This window comes from Ostrea edulis, chromosome 3 (assembly GCF_947568905.1).
Source record: "Ostrea edulis chromosome 3, xbOstEdul1.1, whole genome shotgun sequence".
Taxonomy (NCBI): domain Eukaryota; kingdom Metazoa; phylum Mollusca; class Bivalvia; order Ostreida; family Ostreidae; genus Ostrea; species Ostrea edulis.
The window spans coordinates 86,262,922-86,282,020 of NC_079166.1; the positions used below are offsets into that span (position 1 = coordinate 86,262,922).

Genomic DNA, 19,099 nt, shown 5'->3' on the forward strand with positions numbered 1-19,099 from the left:
TCTTGATCATGCAATTTTAATTGTAAGACTCGTGGATATATGTACAGCTATTACCTTGTGTTTGTAGTATATACAAAATATACAGCACACATATATGAAACACAATTCATGACATATTAAATACCGTATAGACGGAAATATTTGCCCCGTATTATTTTTGCCCCCTTTCACACTCGTTGCGAGTGAGTCTTATTAAGACTGGGTGAAAATGTTTTCTCTTTCAGAACAACCGTGTCTGGGCAATTAAAAACGGCATGAAGCCATCTGAAAGTCCTGTTCTTAATCATTATTGTGATAGTTGAATTATACAGTATGTTAAATTGTAATCTTTACAAACACAACTGATCTAAAAATAATATCTGTAAAAACACTTCGTCAAAAACCAATCAAATACATAGAATACGAGAACAATAAAACAATACATTTCCGGACAAGTGTTGGATCTGTAAATCGAATACAAGGCTTTGCAAATAGAAATACACCCTCAACAGTACGTAGTAAATGTGCAAAGCACAAAATCACTATATAAACAATAGAAATTGTGAATATTTGGGAAAACACTTCCATTCGTCAAGACATGAATTATTAGTGAAGACAATACAGTAAGAATGCACCATCGTCACCTCGCCGCAACAAACCTAGTATAGCAGGGCCCCTACTGGACAGTCTGCACTACAAAACTACACCATCGTCAAATAATTCATAGATACATAAATACCAAAATAATGATAATAATAAAATACATTCAATCCAATGGACCCCTGGCACCATTGGTGAGAATTACACGGGAATCCGAGGATATTTTATCCCAACTAACATTGTATGCTTTCAAGTAATTGATGAAAAAAGTAACATAAATAGACACTAATGCGAACCATGCAAAATTACTATTAGTAATAAAATCACTCACCAATCAAGCAAGTGAACTAGATAAATGATGTACACTTAACACTTTATCTAGTATTCGTATCTCGTGATGGACGCTATGGGTGTTTACAAAAGCACGTCTGGCGGATACACGTTCCGGTGATGAAGTATACTTTTGCATTGATAAATACACAATATATACATAATAACAATGGTATATATAACGTAAGGTCTGGTGAAGTATCGATTCCACATACGTGATATACCACGTAATGCATAAACAATAAAGGAAATACAGTGTAAAGTGATGCACAATGTATAATTAGTAGAACAAAAATAATAATATTTCATCATGTCCCTTTGAATGCAAGGTGAAGATAACGAACAGTGATCAATCTCATAACTCGTACAAGCAATACAAAATAGATAGTTGGGCAAACACAGACCTCTGGACACACCAGAGGTGGAATCAGGTGCCTAGGAGGAGTAGGCATCCGCTGTTGACCGGTCACATCCGCCGTGAGCCCCATATCCTGATCAGGTAAACGGAGTTTAATAACAATATGAAATAATATAATAATTTTTCCGACAATAAACATCAAGAATAGGTTGATAATAACAATGAAGGAATATAACAAATTGCACATAACCAACGGATGCACAGATAGGATAAGAATATGAATGTAGCATCACATTCACAGGGTATATGAAACAAACTATCATGTAAGTGCTTGCAAATAATGCAGCAGACCATCATAAAATATAACAAACAACACATAAATTCAAATTTACATGTACAGTGCTAGCGAAACAGGAACAAACATGTGCATTATTGAGACGGTAGTAGGCCAAAACTGAACCTAGAAAAAGTTTTTTGAAGAACAATTGGCGTTCGATTTAACATTGAAAAATCATACATAACTCGAATTCCTGATAAATTAGAGATACTAGCCTAGACGTTTCGAATGAAACAAATATTCGAATATTAGGATCAAACAGTCCGAGTACAAGTCGGTCTTCCAGAATTTCATACACAACAAATATAAAATGTATGTCATTGATAGTAAATCAAATTAAACATGTAGACATTCTTAAGGTACATCCAACAGTCATCAGGTGAAGTTGTATGTACGTATTTAATCGTGTAAGACTTCAAACACCCACAAGTTTGGTCTAAATAAACAGTGGATTTCTCCTGAACAATGAGTTACATCAATACAAACACGTCTACATAGTATGTGTTCTTCATCCATTCATTGCCATTTATTCGCGATACCTTCATTTTGCGAGGATGCAAAAAGACATTATTTATAGCAAGGCATATATATTTAAGAGTTTACTCATGAGAAATAATTCTAGTGAATGACAAATCTCACGAAATTACACATAAATGATTTTCAAGCCAATAATGTGTGATTTACTGTATATGAAATATCAAATCGAAGACTGGATACAAATCTACGAACCAGTACAATGTATTGACCCTTAAATACCATACATGCTCTATAAAAGAGAAGTCCATATATATTGGAAAAAAATTGTAGTACACACTTAAAAATCTGGCATATTTTAGAAATAGGTCTTCCAACAATCTCTCGTCGGATGTTTAGGCTGTTCCGTCAATGGATCGCCAAGGAACATATGTATAAGGACCTTGACCCAATGTGGAACAGCTTATTATGTACGTGCATGTAATTGTGGAACAGCTTATTATGTACGTGCATGTAATTGTGGAACAACTTGTTATGTATGTACATGTATTTGTCGAACATATTGTTACATGTGTATATACGTGCATGCAATTGTGGAACATCTTGGTGTGTGCATGCAATTGTGGAACAGCTTATTATGTACATGCGTGTAATTTTGGAACAGCTTGTTATATACATGTACGTGCACGTGGTTGTGGAACAACTTGTTATGTATGTACATGTAATTGTCGAACAGATTGTTACATGTGTATATACGTACACGTAATTGTTGAACAGCTTATTGTGTACGGCATGTAATTGTGACAGATTGGGGCAACAGTGTAGCAATTTCCTCAAAGCATTAAATCGTCATTTCCCTTGCCTGCTGTGCTACACTGTAAGGTGTAAAGGCATTAAATCGTCATTTCCCTTGTCTGCTGTGCTACACTGTAAGGTGTAAAAGCATTAAATCGTCATTTCCCTTGCCTGCTGTGCTACACTGTAAGGTGTAAAAGCCTAACAGTGTAACGCAGGTGATACATTGAATATCTATCACAAAAAGTAAGACTGCCGTATTCGTGCTGTAAAACTGGAAATACTGATGTCGTTTCCATGAACATATGACAGTAAAGCTACATTCAAAGCAATGCTGAATGAAAGACGGGTATCTGTGGAATTTTAAAGAGAGTACTCGGAGTTGACTCACACTCTACAGCTGTAGACATATAGCCGGTGACATATCTACACAAGTGACACATTCACTAAAGGGTTGTAAAACAATATGGAAGGATCCAAAGCATTTCAACGAATTTGGCTTCACTTTTTTGGCACGCTGTTTTTGGCTATATTTAGCTCTAATACTTCATAGTTATTTCGGATTTCAAACATTTCGGTTGAGCATCACTGAAGAGACATTATTTGTCGAAATGCGCATCTGGTGCAACAAAATTGGTACCGTATAAGTTTTACATATAAAACTGTTGTGAAACAGAACTTAAATCCTAATGTCACCTCCGTACAAAGGGATTCTTATGAACCCAGTTCTTTTAAAATGGAGCAGTCATTGTTCCCAACATTGATACACAATCAATCATCGAGATGCATTAATTCATTATTTCAACTAAATATGAGTCTAAACCAAATCCTGATATTGTTCAGTGCGAGATTTGACGAGAGATATAACAATGCTCGAATCCATTTCGAAACGCCGGATGAAGACATCGATGGGTCATAGCAAACATCAAAGATTTACATATATGTATGAATTACTAGTTTTAAATATATACAATCATTACATCTTTGTTACAGTATATATACATATCTATCTTTGAGTCACTTATTTAGAATCCTTGATTTAACTTTTTTGAAGTAGATGTAAATGTGAAAACTGAGGAATATATTTAAATTATTTGGTATTCAAACTTGAAATGTGATATAAAAAATACACTGCAATTTCAACATATTGAAAGGTGAAGATAACGAACAGTGATCAATCTTATAACTCCTATAAGCAATACCAACACGGACCCCTGAACATACCAGAGGTTAGATCAGGTGCCTAGGAGGAGTAAGCATGCCCTGTCGACGGGTCACACCCGCCGTGAGCCCTATATATTGATAAGGTAAACGGAGTTATCCGTAGCCAAAATTAGTGCGAACGGCCTAATGTTGACTGTTGAAGTGAAACAGTCCATACAGCAGGACATGAAATGGCATGACAGGAGGGCGATGGAGATATTGTTCTCCGTTTAGCTTTTATAGCAAATGTGGCTCGCCACATTGATTTTTCCACTGGGTGAGACTTCTGTGCTCGTTGACGATTTCCTGTTTTAAGAGAAATGTTTTCTGATAAGAAGAAAAGAGAAACAATTTTATGTGTTTAAACGTAAATCCGTTTGACATATTTCTCCTACCTGTATATCCTTAGAGAATGATACGCCGATTCTCGTCTGCCTTACACGAGAAAGGTTTTGACAGTGCCCCTAACGAACTCCCTACATATAGGACATTTTCTCATGGCCGGAGCGCAGTCCACACAGCAGGCCAGATGACCACAGGGCAGGAAGGCTATGGACACATTCTTCTCCATACAGATCTTACACAGAATCTGGTCCTTCAGACTCGTGTTCTCACGCTGCAGGGACTCCACATCTATTCATGTCAAACAATACTAATGTTATATGCTGCATGTATTTGATAAAGAAAATATACAATTGACAAAAGAGACAGAATTCTTTGTCTAAACATCAAACACTGTGTTGTGTTTTGCATAGCGCAAAAACTGATTGCACACATTTATATGGCTAGTAGGACAATCATTGAGGGAGTTCCCGAGCATTCAGTTTCAAAACAAATAAAATTATGTTTCCGGAGCCACAAAAACTGGGACTTCTAGCACATATTATATATTTTGTATTGTCACTGTATTTGACAGAACTATTGTACTTTCGTTTTACGTATTTTTGTTCCTCAATCTATGTCGGTATAAAACATTCATGTCATGTGCTCTAGTTAGTGATTACCATTTAGTGTCAAACTGTTAAAACGTTGAGAAGCAGTTTCCTCTTGCTCTTCCTCCACTTCACCTACACACAGGATATATTTAAATAAATGAACAGTGAACCCTAATACATCTTACTAAAGACAATCAATCAAAATTTAAATGTACATGCCAGGTGCACAATACAATACGGTAAGATTTGAATGAAGAGATACTTTGCTGAGGTCCGTCCTTTGATTCTTCGGTAATGTTTGTATTGTGGAATTGATCTTCCGTCGTTGTTGCTCTCTCGGCATGTCTACTCCAGTTCATTTCAGTTGAAGGCCCTGTTCTATCTTTATCTATAAGTTCGAAGACTACTTCCAAAATCTCATGGGCAGAAACTTTGTGTTTTCCTACAATCGATGCATGAATCATGAATTACGATAAATGACAACAAAATATCTAAGTGGTATATCGTAGCTTAAAAATGTATCAGTTGATGTATGATTGTAATTTCATGTAAACAAAGTTTTTGTTTATGTTCTAGTCCAAGGAAATAAACTTTGAATTGTTTCTGTTGGTAAACTAGTAAAGAACAAACTAAAATAAATAAAAAACAAAAATGATAAACGATCTAGAATTAATCTCTCAGACTTCACGTGAAAACAATGTAGACGAGAACAAATATTTCGTATCAAACATCCAAAGAAATATTATCAGTTTGTTTGGAAAATCAAGCTACAGTGCACATCGGTTGTAGTCGTCGCATGTATGTGAAACTTATACGGTACCAATTTTGATGCACCAGATGCGCATATTGACAAATAATGTCTCTTCAGTGATGCTCAAGCAGACGTTTTGGAAATTCGAAATGACAATAAACTTGTAAGAGGTACAAGGAAAACTAAAGTGCCAAAAACTGGAGCCAAATTCGTATATCAATCTACCTTTAGGTAGTCTACTCTTGATAGCGCTAATGGCTGCCTTGATTGTCTCATCGTTGTACCCCATATCTTTGATGCTCCTCACAGCGGCAGAATTCATGATTCTATCCTCCTTAGAGGGTTGATCATCCACAGGACCTACAGAGAATGCATTTATATGGAGAGTTTTAATTTAAACGGATATTTGGATTAATTGTCTGATAAGGTAATGTTTCATGTGTGACAAATAATTATTTTCCCATTAATGTCAGAGGAATATGCAGCTAAGCGTAGTATTTTGTTTCTACTGACGTGTTTAACCCCTCAATATTCTCCTTCCTGCTATTGGATAAAGTATCACATTCATATTCAAAATGGTTGAACAAAATCACCATACTTACCGGCTACTTGCGGCTCTGTTTGTTGTTGTTCCTATGTAAATTGAACAAACACATATGATATCCACTTTAAGGTACCGAGTGTTGTTGGAATAAAAAATATGATGATGATGATAACAGTGTCTGTGTGTATGTATGTATGTATGTATGTGCGTGCGTTTTTCTATACTAATACTGTATATATATATATATATATATATATATATATAAAGTGAAGATGACAAACAACACTTAATTTAATCAATCCTATAAAGAATGAATACAGCAAACACGAACTCCTGGTCACACCAGAGATGGGATCAAGTGTCTAGAAGAAGTATGCATCCATTGGTTACCGTTCACTCACGCTATGAGCTCAGATGAACAGATGAAGTATTAGATGAACAAGTGCAGATAACGTACAATGTTGAATCTTATGAATACCATGGAAATGCAAACTTAAGAGAAGGACAAACAATGATCCCTGATCTTACTGTAAGCTGGCTCCGTCTAGGAGCGTAGCGATCTCATTTATATATACAACTGATCATTATGTCAACTACTGTTTTACGCGTCTCATGCAATTTTTTCGTCCTTTCTCACCGATTGATTTTGATTATGGATTACTCCATTTACCTGATCATTATCGGTGAGAATCATTATCCAGCAGGAAAATGCTTTTTTGTCCTAAGCACCTCACCACTTACGAATTTATGTTTGGCGTAATAACGATTTTTTTGATTGATGAGATTGATCACTGTCTGTTTTCTTTTTTGTATTTTTCGGACTATATCTGAGGATAGTTAGTTGCACGTAAAACTTCCTATGTATCAATTACTGGAATGGTTTAAGTTTGGATGAAAATAAGTCTTTTATCTGAATATTAACTTACTATTTCTCTCATTCTCTGGAGGACAAGGTCGATGAACTGTTGTCCACGGTTTTGTCTTACAAATGCACATTTGCTGAACCAACGAGCGTGTTCGACCTGAAAAAGAAGGCATTACGTATAATTGCATGAACGAACAACAAAATCCTTTATTATCTAACATCTTTAGCTCACTAGCAACTGGTTCCAAAACCTTTGGTTCACTTCACAAATTCTCGCCAAGGCGTATAATATCTATATCAACAAAAAAAACTAGAAAGAACTGTTATCCACAGTCGGGTTTCAGGAAGAAATGCATAATTCGTATTTAAAAATCACAAAACAACATTGGACTTCCATTTAATTAGAGTTAAGTGATTCGGTTTTCATATTTCAGACATGCAAACGTATCTCAGATAATGTTGTTTATTCCTTTAAATACCCATGGATCGTCGCCTGCCTCCCAGTTCCTCAGTCCCCCTCCACAGAAGAAACACCGTGTATAGTCTCCGTAACCAGCATAGAAGAACCCAGCTAGAGACATGTCACGTGGTGTCTGCGTCATGGTCGTCGGCCAATCAGTATAGGAACTGATCCGAATAGCCAGAATGGCGTAGGACGGGTATTTGGGGCGTTCAAAATTGATACCCATGGGATCCCTCATTAAAGCCTCCAGTGGAGAATGAGCAGTGTCATTGCTGGGAGCTGCAGCTTGTGTTGCACGAGAACCTAAGTCAGTTTGATTCCCTCTATCTGAAGGGGTCCCATTCTCTGTTCTCGTTGCTCTTTGACTGTTGTCTATTGGTCTTTCAGAAATGTCCTGCCTTCCATACTGCAATGTTTACAAGATGCAAATATAATCTAACAAGAATCATCACAATGCAGATTGAAAATGTAGTGGAATACTGGTCAATCTACACCACATTATGATCATTTCTAAACTGTGTGAATTTTATCATTATGTAACACAAACCTGCATGCGGTAGATACTGGACGAATTACTTGAGATACTTGAGAGTTGACTTGACATATTACTCGATTCTTGCCTCTCATCTGTTGTGACATTGTTTTGAGGAAGTCTATAACGTTGTCCGTCACTTTGAAGTGTGTCTCTGCCTGTGATAGGGCGTGAATGGTCGACATGAATTCTGTTCTGATCACAATTGCGTGGTATGGGCACATTGTTAAATTCGTCACTAAGGAATCTGCAAATAAAACTGATTTTAGCAATTTATTCTTATAGAAATTATGAGATTGATAAATGCTCTTTATTTTCACCTTTTTATTCATACAAATGGAAACTAAATGCAACATGTACTACATTGAATTCATCTAAACTCATCAGTACATGTATAGAAAAAAAAATCAAACATATCTAGCAATTAATACCAACATCGAATTACTAAGATATCTTGTGTATCACCATGGCGAACAAAAACTATTATGAATGAAACAATTTTAATAAAACCTGCAGTTGGAGTCGTGGAAGGTCCGTGGGTCATCACCACTCTCCCAGGAATCTCGAACCATGTGACAGCTATAGCAAACGGTTTCATTTCCATTTTCTCTACCGTACCAACCATTTCTGGCAAGGATGATAGCATGAACGGAATCGGAGTCAAAGTGACAAAGAGACGCTAATCGAAACCATTCGTAACGGTATCTATCATCGTCATGGGCTGACTGAAAAGAGATATCATTGAAAAGGGAACTCAATGATCCGACAGACTCCGGAGGCGTATGAGAGTGTAGATACTCCTCGTCTATTGGATGAGAGGATACTGTTGTTTGAGGTTGATTGCAGTCCTCTGTATTTCCTACATTAAGGAAAGGACAACATTGAATTGATTCATGATTGACCTTCTTTGGTTTTTTCCATCGCAGACAGAACCTTCTTATTCTTCTTTTCACTTTACTCTTGTTTCGACGAATTCTCCTTCTCAGCCTTAAATCAAAATATTTTACCACAGTTTTTTTTATCAAGGAATAAAAATTCTGGTGTGATTTCTTTTCTTTGAATTCCTCATTTGTAATTTCCCTTTTGTCATTGTGAATTTCGAATGACGGACTTTCAATAGGACTACCAAAATTTTTCACTGTTGTTACATCTCTTCGTGTAGAAAACGAACAACCGTACACTTCAATGTTGCTCAAATCTGAATTTCTAAGAATATCACTACACGAAGTAGTTTCAATATCTTTATCTAACGACATTTTCCCATCAAAACTGGTAACCGAAGACGAGAACGTTTTCGAGATATCGCTTTGAAGTAATGAGTGTTTACCACTTGAGGAAAATTGCATTTCATCAGTTAGGATTTCATGCGATGTATCATAAGTTCCTTCGACATCAGGAGGCGGAATTGATTCATCGCAATTGTTGAAAGTATCTCTCAAGATAGAAAAATCCAATTCGTCGGTATTTTCATTGATATCAGAGTTTTGTCTCGATGATATGCCTAGATCCATTGGGCATGTAGCTTCTTGTGTGTCAAACGTGTTTTCATAATCATCAGCGCACGGGTGCATTTCTTCTCCGATAGTTTTTAATGTTGTTTGCTCTTCATCAGGTCGATCTCCCAATAATATCATTGAGGTTTCTCTCTTTATATGTGTATTGCCACAGTTTCGGAGAAATGTCTTCTCACAAGATGTGTATCCATGCTCGGTCCTGAATTGCATTTCTGAACGTGTACAATTGTTGAATCTAGTCTTGAAGATACTCGTGTCTGAATGTTTATCATAAATATTCTGGCTTTCCTGTTGTATTGATTTCATTATATATGTTGTTTTCACATGCATACAATTTTCTGCTGTATTATTCTCACTAAGAAATGACGTATTAATATGCTTATCTCCATTTCTAGTGAAAAAACGCAATGTCTTCGATTTAGGTCTTTGCAAGATGGTATCTTCTATTCGTCTATATTTTGGACGTATAACTTGTCTAAAAAGAATCTTTCTTTTCGAACACCTATTGTTTTTTCCGCCTATGATGGTTGACTTTGCTGCAGATTCTTTAGCTGGGCAAAACTCTACATCACGAAAGAGGCATTGTAATATTATTGCAAAACTAAGGATACGTATCAACATCCACCAATTGAAACGTTTAACAAGATGCCACGTCTGGTCTTCTTGCCTGAAAGAAAAGGCCAAGCAAGTCATTTTCAGAGGACAAACAATATATCAAAATAAATGCACATATCGGATTCTAGAGGTTTGGGAGTTAAGCTTTTCATACTCTTGATCTATTGAAATTTACTATGGGGATTCTGTATTACATTACATATACGTTGCAAACAAGCGAATGTGAGTTGTGCATTCTCCCTTACGACGTGGACATTACAAACGTGGATTTGTGTGCATATTTTGGAATATCATGAATTCAACACTGAAGCAGAAATTCTATATCCTAGATCAAATTCCTTGTAAATAATCGGAGCCTAAAGCGTTGCTTTCTAGGTTTATAAGTTTAGCAGGAAAGTACGAATTCAAATACTTTCTATCAAGTTGATAATTACTGAATGGGGTATGCGTATTTTATGTATTCCTATGGTAGTTAGATTGTTATATTTCAGCTAAATATCTAGAAGGGGAAAATGTAACCGTGTTCTGTATTTATTTGTATATTTGTACATGGTGGGTGTGACCGGTCGACAGGAGATGCTTACTCCTACTAGGTACCTGCTCCCAGTATATCTAGGAGTCTGTGTTTGCCCAAATCTCTATTCTGTATTGCTTATAGGAGTTATGAGATTGACCACTGTTCGTTATGCAAGGTGAAGATAACGAACAGTGATCAATCTCATAACTCCTACAAGCAATACAAATTAGATAGTTGGGCAAACACGGACCCCTGGACACACCAGAGGTGGAATCAGGTGCCTAGGAGGAGTAAGCATCCCCTGTTGACCGGTCACACCCGCCGTGAGCCCCATATCCTGATCAGGTAAACGGAGTTATCCGCAGTCAAAATCAGTGTGCCAAGAACGGCTTAACAATCGGTATGAAACACGTCAGACAGCATTTGACCCAATGCGAGGTTGTATTGACGAACTAGATCGTTATAACGACCATAGAATTTGCAAAATGCTGACTTCAATCGAGACTGTTGAAATCCCTGTACCATCAACTTGTTTGTCAGTAGCTTACCTCGATTTAAAAACTGACTATACCCAGAACAAGCTCTTGCATATCGAATCAGTTGAGATATATAAACACCATATGCAGGTGATAATGGAATATTGCTACATAAATGTGGGAAGTTGACGATGGAGAAGCTGAAATCATCCCGTTTGTCATACAGTTGAGTTGTTAGTTTGCCGTTAATGTCTACTTTCAATAAAATATCCAAGTATGAAGCAGAAGTGGACGACTCTGTGGTGTCCTTTATTTCGAGCTCACAGGGATATATCAAATCGACATATGAATGAAAGCTATCATTGTTAATAGACAAAACGTCATCGATATATCTAAAAGTCGAATTGAAGGTCACAGCGAGAGATTTTTTCTTCTCACGTAGAAGTTTTTGAATAAATTCTGCTTCATATGAATATAAAAACAGGTCAGCTAACAAAGGAGCACAATTCGTGCCCATGGGAATTCCAACAGACTGTTGGAAGACCTGATCACCAAAGACCACGAAGATATTGTCAATGAGGAACTCTAGCATATTTTTTATTTCAACTTCAGAGTATTTGTGCGTGGAATCAGAGTGGTGTTTAACAAAGTAAGTTTTTGAATGACTGATCACTAGATATGAATATTTCCGTTCTTGTTGAAGAAGCAACTGTCTATGATGTCAAAAAGTCTAGTCTTTAATTTATCGTAAGGAATGATCGTGTATAGTGTTGAAAAGTAATAGGTTTTAATGCTATTGATTTGGGAAAAATTCTGTGATTTCAAGTTTACTAAAAGTTCTTTAGAATTTTTTAGAATCCACATTTGATTAACACCACTTCTGGCATATGTAGTCGCACAGTAAGTTTGAAGTTTCTCCTTCACAGCTGTTAACATTTTCGTGAGGAGCAAAGATAGGGGCTTGGTAGAGCACTTACTGGATCCAGCAATGTATCTTTGTTTGTAAGGGTTATTATGTAGTTTAGGAATCCAGTATAGGTACGGTAACTCATAGTCATTCGCCTTTCATATGATAAATAACCCTATATCTTGAATGATTCAGAAAATCGGACACAAGTTAAGATATGTGACTCTCGAAATCAATGTGGTATCATGTAGGCTAGTGGATATGGGGCTTGCTTTGCAATCTGTAAGAGCTTGGGTTCAATTATCTATTCCGGGAGCATGTGAAACCAAAGGTTTTTGATATATTAGTGATTTTTTTCTATCAATCTGTCTTAGAAGTCACGGATCTTTCAAATATGATCTTTAAAACCCGTGGTCCCGTATCATGGTAGATATTGTCACAAAAACAAAAACTTGCTTATGCGACCTGGGTGTTAAAATGCATAAAAGCCAAGGTTTGTTACGTATTTTTTGGGTGAAAAATACTTCAATGGGGGTGTAAAATAATATACAAATAAAACCCTGAAGCTAGTGATATTTTGAATCATGAAAGATTATTGTAAGGGATTTAAACTCCATTAACTTGATTGATAAGTTAATGAAAAAGGTGAGGATAACGAACAATAATCAAACTCCTGTAAAAATAGAAAATTAAGAGTGTGACACGCATGGACTCATGTGTAAACCAGAGGTGAGATCAGGCACCTCGAAGGAGTCAGCACCCCATGTCGACCGGTAAATTCACCGTGAACCCTATATCTTTAACAGTTCAACGGAGTAATCTGTAGTCAAAATGAGTGTATAAAGACCGGCCTAATAATTGGTATGAAACACTTCAGACAGCATTTGATCCAACGAAAGGTTTTGTAGCAATAAACGAATAACGTTGGCACTTATCAACTCAGCCAATGCATTTAGAACAAATTTAGTAAAGTGATGACGATGATAGCTACTTACCAATATTCAGACCCAAAGCAAGAGAAGTTGAATACTGAAAAACAATAAAATTGGATTAATATTTTGTCGTTTGAAAAATAAAATCTATCAGATTGATCATTGTTCAATACAATCACCATTTGTCATAAATTAATAGACTTGATCAATATATTCATAAAACATGGTTCATGAACAACAACTGGCAATAATACCTTTTTGTTTGCACGCATTTAGACATGATCCATGATATCCCATAAATATCGTCTTGGTTGTATTGCAATCACAAAAATGTTTATAATTATTCTCATCAGTATCATTGTTACAATTCGTTTTAAAATTGACAATATCGCTAAACATAGTATATAAAGTTAAAAGACTAGTTGCAAAATATCCAAACAAAGACTTGACTCCAATATACTGGTGATCAAGTACATGTACAGATGGATGAAGTAAATCATTTCTTGAATGAATTAAATCTACATTCGGTAAGCGAAAATTTAAACAATAAGTTTGATGCCTCATGGTATGGAGAAGAAATAGATATCTCTCTTCATTGGGAGTGTGGATGTATTCTGGAATCCAATGTGTCCTTGGTAGTCCCAGTGTCGCATCGTACTTCGATGAAACATTTATGTTGTTCAAGGTATAATCGTGCCAATCAATTGCAAAAGTTTTGCCATGCGTTTCACACCATTTATTGTGATATACATCGAGTGTGTTTTGTTGAATATTTCTGATGCCTTGCCAATCTCCCAATTGCAGCCCATCATGAAGATATCGATATGTCCAAACATTTGATATCACACGATCTGTAATAATCAAAATATTGTTAAATTTGGAAAAGGATATCTTACTCGAACTACGCTGTATTTATTGTATTGTGATAAACATGGAGTGTGTATTGTTGAATATTTCTGATGCCTTGTCAATCTCCTAATGCAGCCCTGCATGAAGAAATCGAAATCTCCAAACATTTGATATCACATGATCTGTGATAATGTTACCAACTGCAATTCCAACAGACTGTTGGAAGACCTGATTACCAAAGACTACGAAGGTATTGTTGATGAGGAACTCCAGCATATTTCTAATTTCAACTTCATTGTAATTGTGTGTGGAATCAGAGTGGTGTTTATGTTATTTTTTGGATGCCTGATTACTAATCATGAATACTGCTCTTTTTAATTTTTGTTGACGACGCAACTGTCTTATGATGTTACTCTAGTCTTTAATTTATCGTGATGAATGGTCGTATAACTTGTTGAAAATGATACGCTTTGATGTTGTTGATTATAGAAAAAAGTTATTTATAAGTTTTTAGAATCCTCGATTTAAAACTACTTCTGGAATATGTTGTGGCACAATACATTTGAAGTTTCTCCTTCACAACTGTTGGCATTTTCATGAGAATCAAAGACATGAGCTTGGTAGAACATTTACTGGATCCAGGAATGATACATATCTTTCTCTGTAATTTGTTTTAAGTTGAAGAATCTAGTATGGGTAATATAACTCTTATTCATCCATTCCATTGATTGGGATATTAAAAGGCAGTTGGAGTATAAGTAAGATTACCAAATGTGGAATACCAAGTTCGTTTGAAATACAGCTGTAATAATCAGTCTTACAAAGAAAAACAATGGTATTACAAGCCTTGTCAGCTGGCACCAAAACATATTCCTCATGTTACCTATCTATTTTTTTATCACTTCTGGGTTACTAAACACAGAGGTGTAGAAGTTCATGCCAAGTGCATTTCACAGGGTACAGTATTTTTTTTTAAATGGAACACATTGCTATATGCAAGCAGCGTTATTATGTATGTTTGAGCCATTGACTTTATAAATGCATGAAAGGTGAAGATAACGAACAGTGATCAATCTCATAACGCCTACAAGCAATACAAAATAAAAGAAAATGTATTGCAATACACTTCAACTATAGACGACTTTTTAGCTGTTAAGAATACTGATTTTCATTAATATGTAGATTCAATATATCCCCGTGAACAAGAAATAAAATACATCATAGTATTCTATCTTCGCTTCATATTTTGATGTTTTACTGAACATGGATGTTAGTGGTAAACAACTAAACTTTATGACAAACGGAATGGCTCTATATTACCAACTTTCTATATTTATGTATTTATGTAGCAATAGTATATATGACTTGCATATGGCGGTAGCTTAGTGGCAGAGCATCCCCTTTGTTACCGGGAGGTCGTGAGATTGAGTCCCGTTTATGCCAGGCGACGTCAATCATAGCACAGAAACATAGGTAATGAATGCTCATTCGCCAAACGCTCGCTTTATTAAAAGTTAAATTCAAGGATCTTTGGGATATGTCAAAACGGCTGGCGTTGGCACGTTCAAACCTCAGACTGCTTCGGCTCCGAGTGCTTAACATAGTTCTAAATTCGTGGTACTTCACAACAATTGGTGCCGATTCTATAGAGTGAAAAATTCTTGATGGGATATAAAATAAAGAAATAACCAATTTGAACTGATTTCATGCATGAAAGTATGTTCTGGGTATGACAAATTCTTCAATCATACCAACACATAAATTGATGAAACAAATATTTCAATTGTCTCGTTTAAACTCAACATTTCAAAAATTATATGGTCATTATAATGGTAAAATTGGCAAATACGACATATCATTAGGTTGAGTGCTGTCTGATATGTATCATACATGTACCAATGTTGGGCTGTTCTTTAGATACTTATTTTACTCCGCTTACCTAATCAAGGCATAGGGCTCACATCGGGTGTGGCCGGTGAATAGGTGGAGCTTACTCCTCCTAAGCACCCGCTATTACATCTGATGTATCATGAGATCAGTGTATGTCCTATTCTCAAATTTCTATTCTTCATGGTATTCCTAAGATTAATCACTGTTCCTCATTTTCATTTTTTCGTTTGATTGTTGACCATTAATTAAGTGAACCATAATTAAAATTACAGTTATGCAGATATTTTGTAATTGTACACGTAATATATATCACTCTTTAAGATTTCCGTTTCTTTGTTTTGCTTGGTTTTGGTTTGTTCATATTTAATTTGTTGTTAATATTTTTCCATACAATCCAACCATTAATCTATTTTTTTCTCTAATATAGTTTAAATATGTACAAATAAAAGTTTCAAAAGCAATAAAAACTTCCAAACCTAACAGTTATGCCGAAATTCTGAACACGATTTCAGATTTTCATAACATTTCATTATCAAACCAATCATGGCAAAACAAAATGAATAAATCTATAAGTAAGCTAATGTAAACAGAGTTAATGCTATTGACTGTAGCACAAGTGCATGTCATACTCGATTCTCGAACCTCTGGAAAAACTGAAATCATATTTTGCATCAAACAAATGAACAATTGCAGTAAATGAGGGCAAAAGACATCAAATGTTAGTTTGATATCAACAAAAAAAAACAAAAACAAAAAAAACCAACAACAACACATAAAAAACCAACAACAGTGGAATACCCCATGTCATCTAAAACAAAAGCCTTACAAAGTTAAATGAAACAATGAAACAAGATGGAGTAGCAGCTACCATAACTGCTCATCATTGTCAAATAAAAATCTTACCAGTGATCCTCGAGGAATATTCTTTACTTCTATTTTCGTAATACCTTAAAGATATACCCAAATTTTAGTCTCCAAAGCTTTATTGCAAAGGCAACAGCTAATCATACATATGATTGTATATTTTTTATATTAATACCTCCTACAATAGATATCTTAATATTGCTTACTATATGTAGCCTGCAAAACATAGCTTAATATCTCATACAATGAATATCTCACTTTGTTTTACTTGAAGCAAATAAATTATATTCTCCAGCTGTAAGAAAAAAGGAATTCTTACTTCGTTCGAAATATACGCGCAAGTGCATATCTTTTGACGAAGGTAAAGTTATTCGTCTCACTGTTCTGAGCCATTATGTTGACTGCAATTCCATATTTTGCACATACAATTTTCAAAACGCTCATCATAGACTTCCCCAGAGCTTGTCCTCTGAATATTTGTTCATTGACCACTTTCATGCATAGTATCATTCCATCGTCTGCATCAACTTTGAATTCGTTCATTGCTTCTGGAAAAACGACTTCCCAAACTGTGTAAAATGCAACAAATAGCTTAATATCTCCGCATCATCTTTCAATTCATTAATTGTTTCTGGAGAAACAACCTGCCATGCTGTGGAAAAAATAGTTTAGTATCCCCTCCAACAAATAATTCAATGTATCCTACAATAACTAGTTTAAGATATCATACAATACATAGCTTAATATATTCTACAATAGATAGTTTAATAACCCCTACAATAGATAGCTTAATATCTCCTACAATAAATAGCTAGATATATCCTACAATAACTAGCCTAATATCTCCTACAATATATAGTTTAATAACCCCTACAATAGATAGCTTAATATTTCCTATAATAACTAGCTTACCATCTCCTAAAATAAATAACTAGATATCTCCCACAATAAATAGCTTAATATCTCCTACAATAAATAGCTAGATATCTCCCACAATAAATAGCTTAATATTTCCTACAATAAATAGCTAGATATCTCCCACAATAAATAGCTTAATATCTCCTACAATAAATAGCTTAATATCACCCACAATAAATAGCTTAATATCTCCTACAATAAATAGCTTAATATCATCCACAATAAATAGCTAGATATCTCCCACAATAAATAGCTTAATATCTCCTACAATAAATAGCTAGATATCTCCCACAATAAATAGCTTAATATCTCCTACAATAAATAGCTTAATATCACCCATAATAAATAGCTTAATATCTCCTACAATAAATAGCTAGATATCTCCCACAATAAATAGCTAGATATCTCCTACAATAAATAGCTTAATATCACCCACAATAAATAGCTTAATATCTCCCACAATAAATAGCTTAATATCTCCTACAATAAATAGCTAGATATCTCCCACAATAAATAGCTAGATATCTCCTACAATAAATAGCTTAATATCACCCACAATAAATAGCTTAATATCTCCTACAATAAATAGCTAGATATCTCCCACAACAAATAGCTTAATATCTCCTACAATAAATAGCTAGATATCTCCTACAATAAATAGCTAGATATCTCCCACAATAAATAGCTTAATATCTCCTACAATAAATAGCTAGATCTCTCCTACAATAAATAGCTAGATGCAAGGTGAAGATAACGAACAGTGATCAATCTCATAACTCCTACAAGCAATACAAAATAGATAGTTGGGCAAACACGGACCCCTGGACACACCAGAGGTGGAATCAGGTGCCTAGGAGGAGTAAGCATCCCCTGTTGACCGGTCACACCCGCCGTGAGCCCTATATCCTGATCAGGTAAACGGAGTTATCCGCAGTCAAAATCAGTGTGCCAAGAACGGCTTAACAATCGGTATGAAACACGTTAGACAGCATTTGACCCAATGCGAGGTTGTATTGACGAACTAGATCGTTATAGATATATCCTACAATAAATAGATTTATATCATATTTAGAGTATGTGACAGGTTTTCTATCTTCGATACACATTTGGGGGGGGGGGGGGGGGGGGGTGAATGCGTATCACGGGTCACCGCCACAAAACGAGAAACGCCTTTGCGATAAAAACTATATTCAATATAAAGTTTTATGTAATTTGAGAATATTGTTTGATAGGTTATAGGTGTTGTTTTTCCTATTGAATTTTTTTTTCGCAGGTGGGCATCCCTACATATATGAAATGGATTATCGAGCATTTATGTCATGGGGATTTTACGAAAGATATTGTTGACATACCTACATCATATTAACTGGCTAACTGTCTATAAACAAAAACCCTGTTGTCAGTCTATGTTCGCACAGGATATCATTTTCTTACTTAGTCCATTTTAACTG

The 19,099-nt window shown here is 35.4% G+C and overlaps 1 protein-coding gene across 3 annotated transcripts in view; it reads right to left on the reverse strand.

Annotated features, from left to right (window-relative positions):
• The window catches only part of LOC125673370 (uncharacterized), a 25,750-nt gene continuing 6,651 nt past the window's right edge, over positions 1-19,099 (reverse strand). For 2 of the 3 annotated variants that reach the window (XM_048909937.2, XM_048909935.2), the window contains exons 5-18: positions 17,050-17,299; positions 16,770-16,813; positions 13,382-13,978; positions 13,191-13,224; positions 8,677-10,347; positions 8,182-8,413; positions 7,651-8,040; positions 7,233-7,328; positions 6,365-6,395; positions 5,988-6,122; positions 5,274-5,453; positions 5,081-5,143; positions 4,472-4,709; positions 1-4,382 (exon numbers count right to left, since the gene is read on the reverse strand). In XM_048909937.2, coding sequence (XP_048765894.1) covers positions 4,513-4,709; positions 5,081-5,143; positions 5,274-5,453; positions 5,988-6,122; positions 6,365-6,395; positions 7,233-7,328; positions 7,651-8,040; positions 8,182-8,413; positions 8,677-10,347; positions 13,191-13,224; positions 13,382-13,978; positions 16,770-16,813; positions 17,050-17,299 — 3,920 coding nt within the window. In that variant the 3' untranslated portion in view covers positions 1-4,382; positions 4,472-4,512. Of the gene's footprint in view, positions 4,404-4,471; positions 4,710-5,080; positions 5,144-5,273; positions 5,454-5,987; positions 6,123-6,364; positions 6,396-7,232; positions 7,329-7,650; positions 8,041-8,181; positions 8,414-8,676; positions 10,348-13,190; positions 13,225-13,381; positions 13,979-16,769; positions 16,814-17,049; positions 17,300-19,099 lie in introns of all 3 variants that reach the window. The other variant, XM_048909938.2, reaches the window with a different exon arrangement.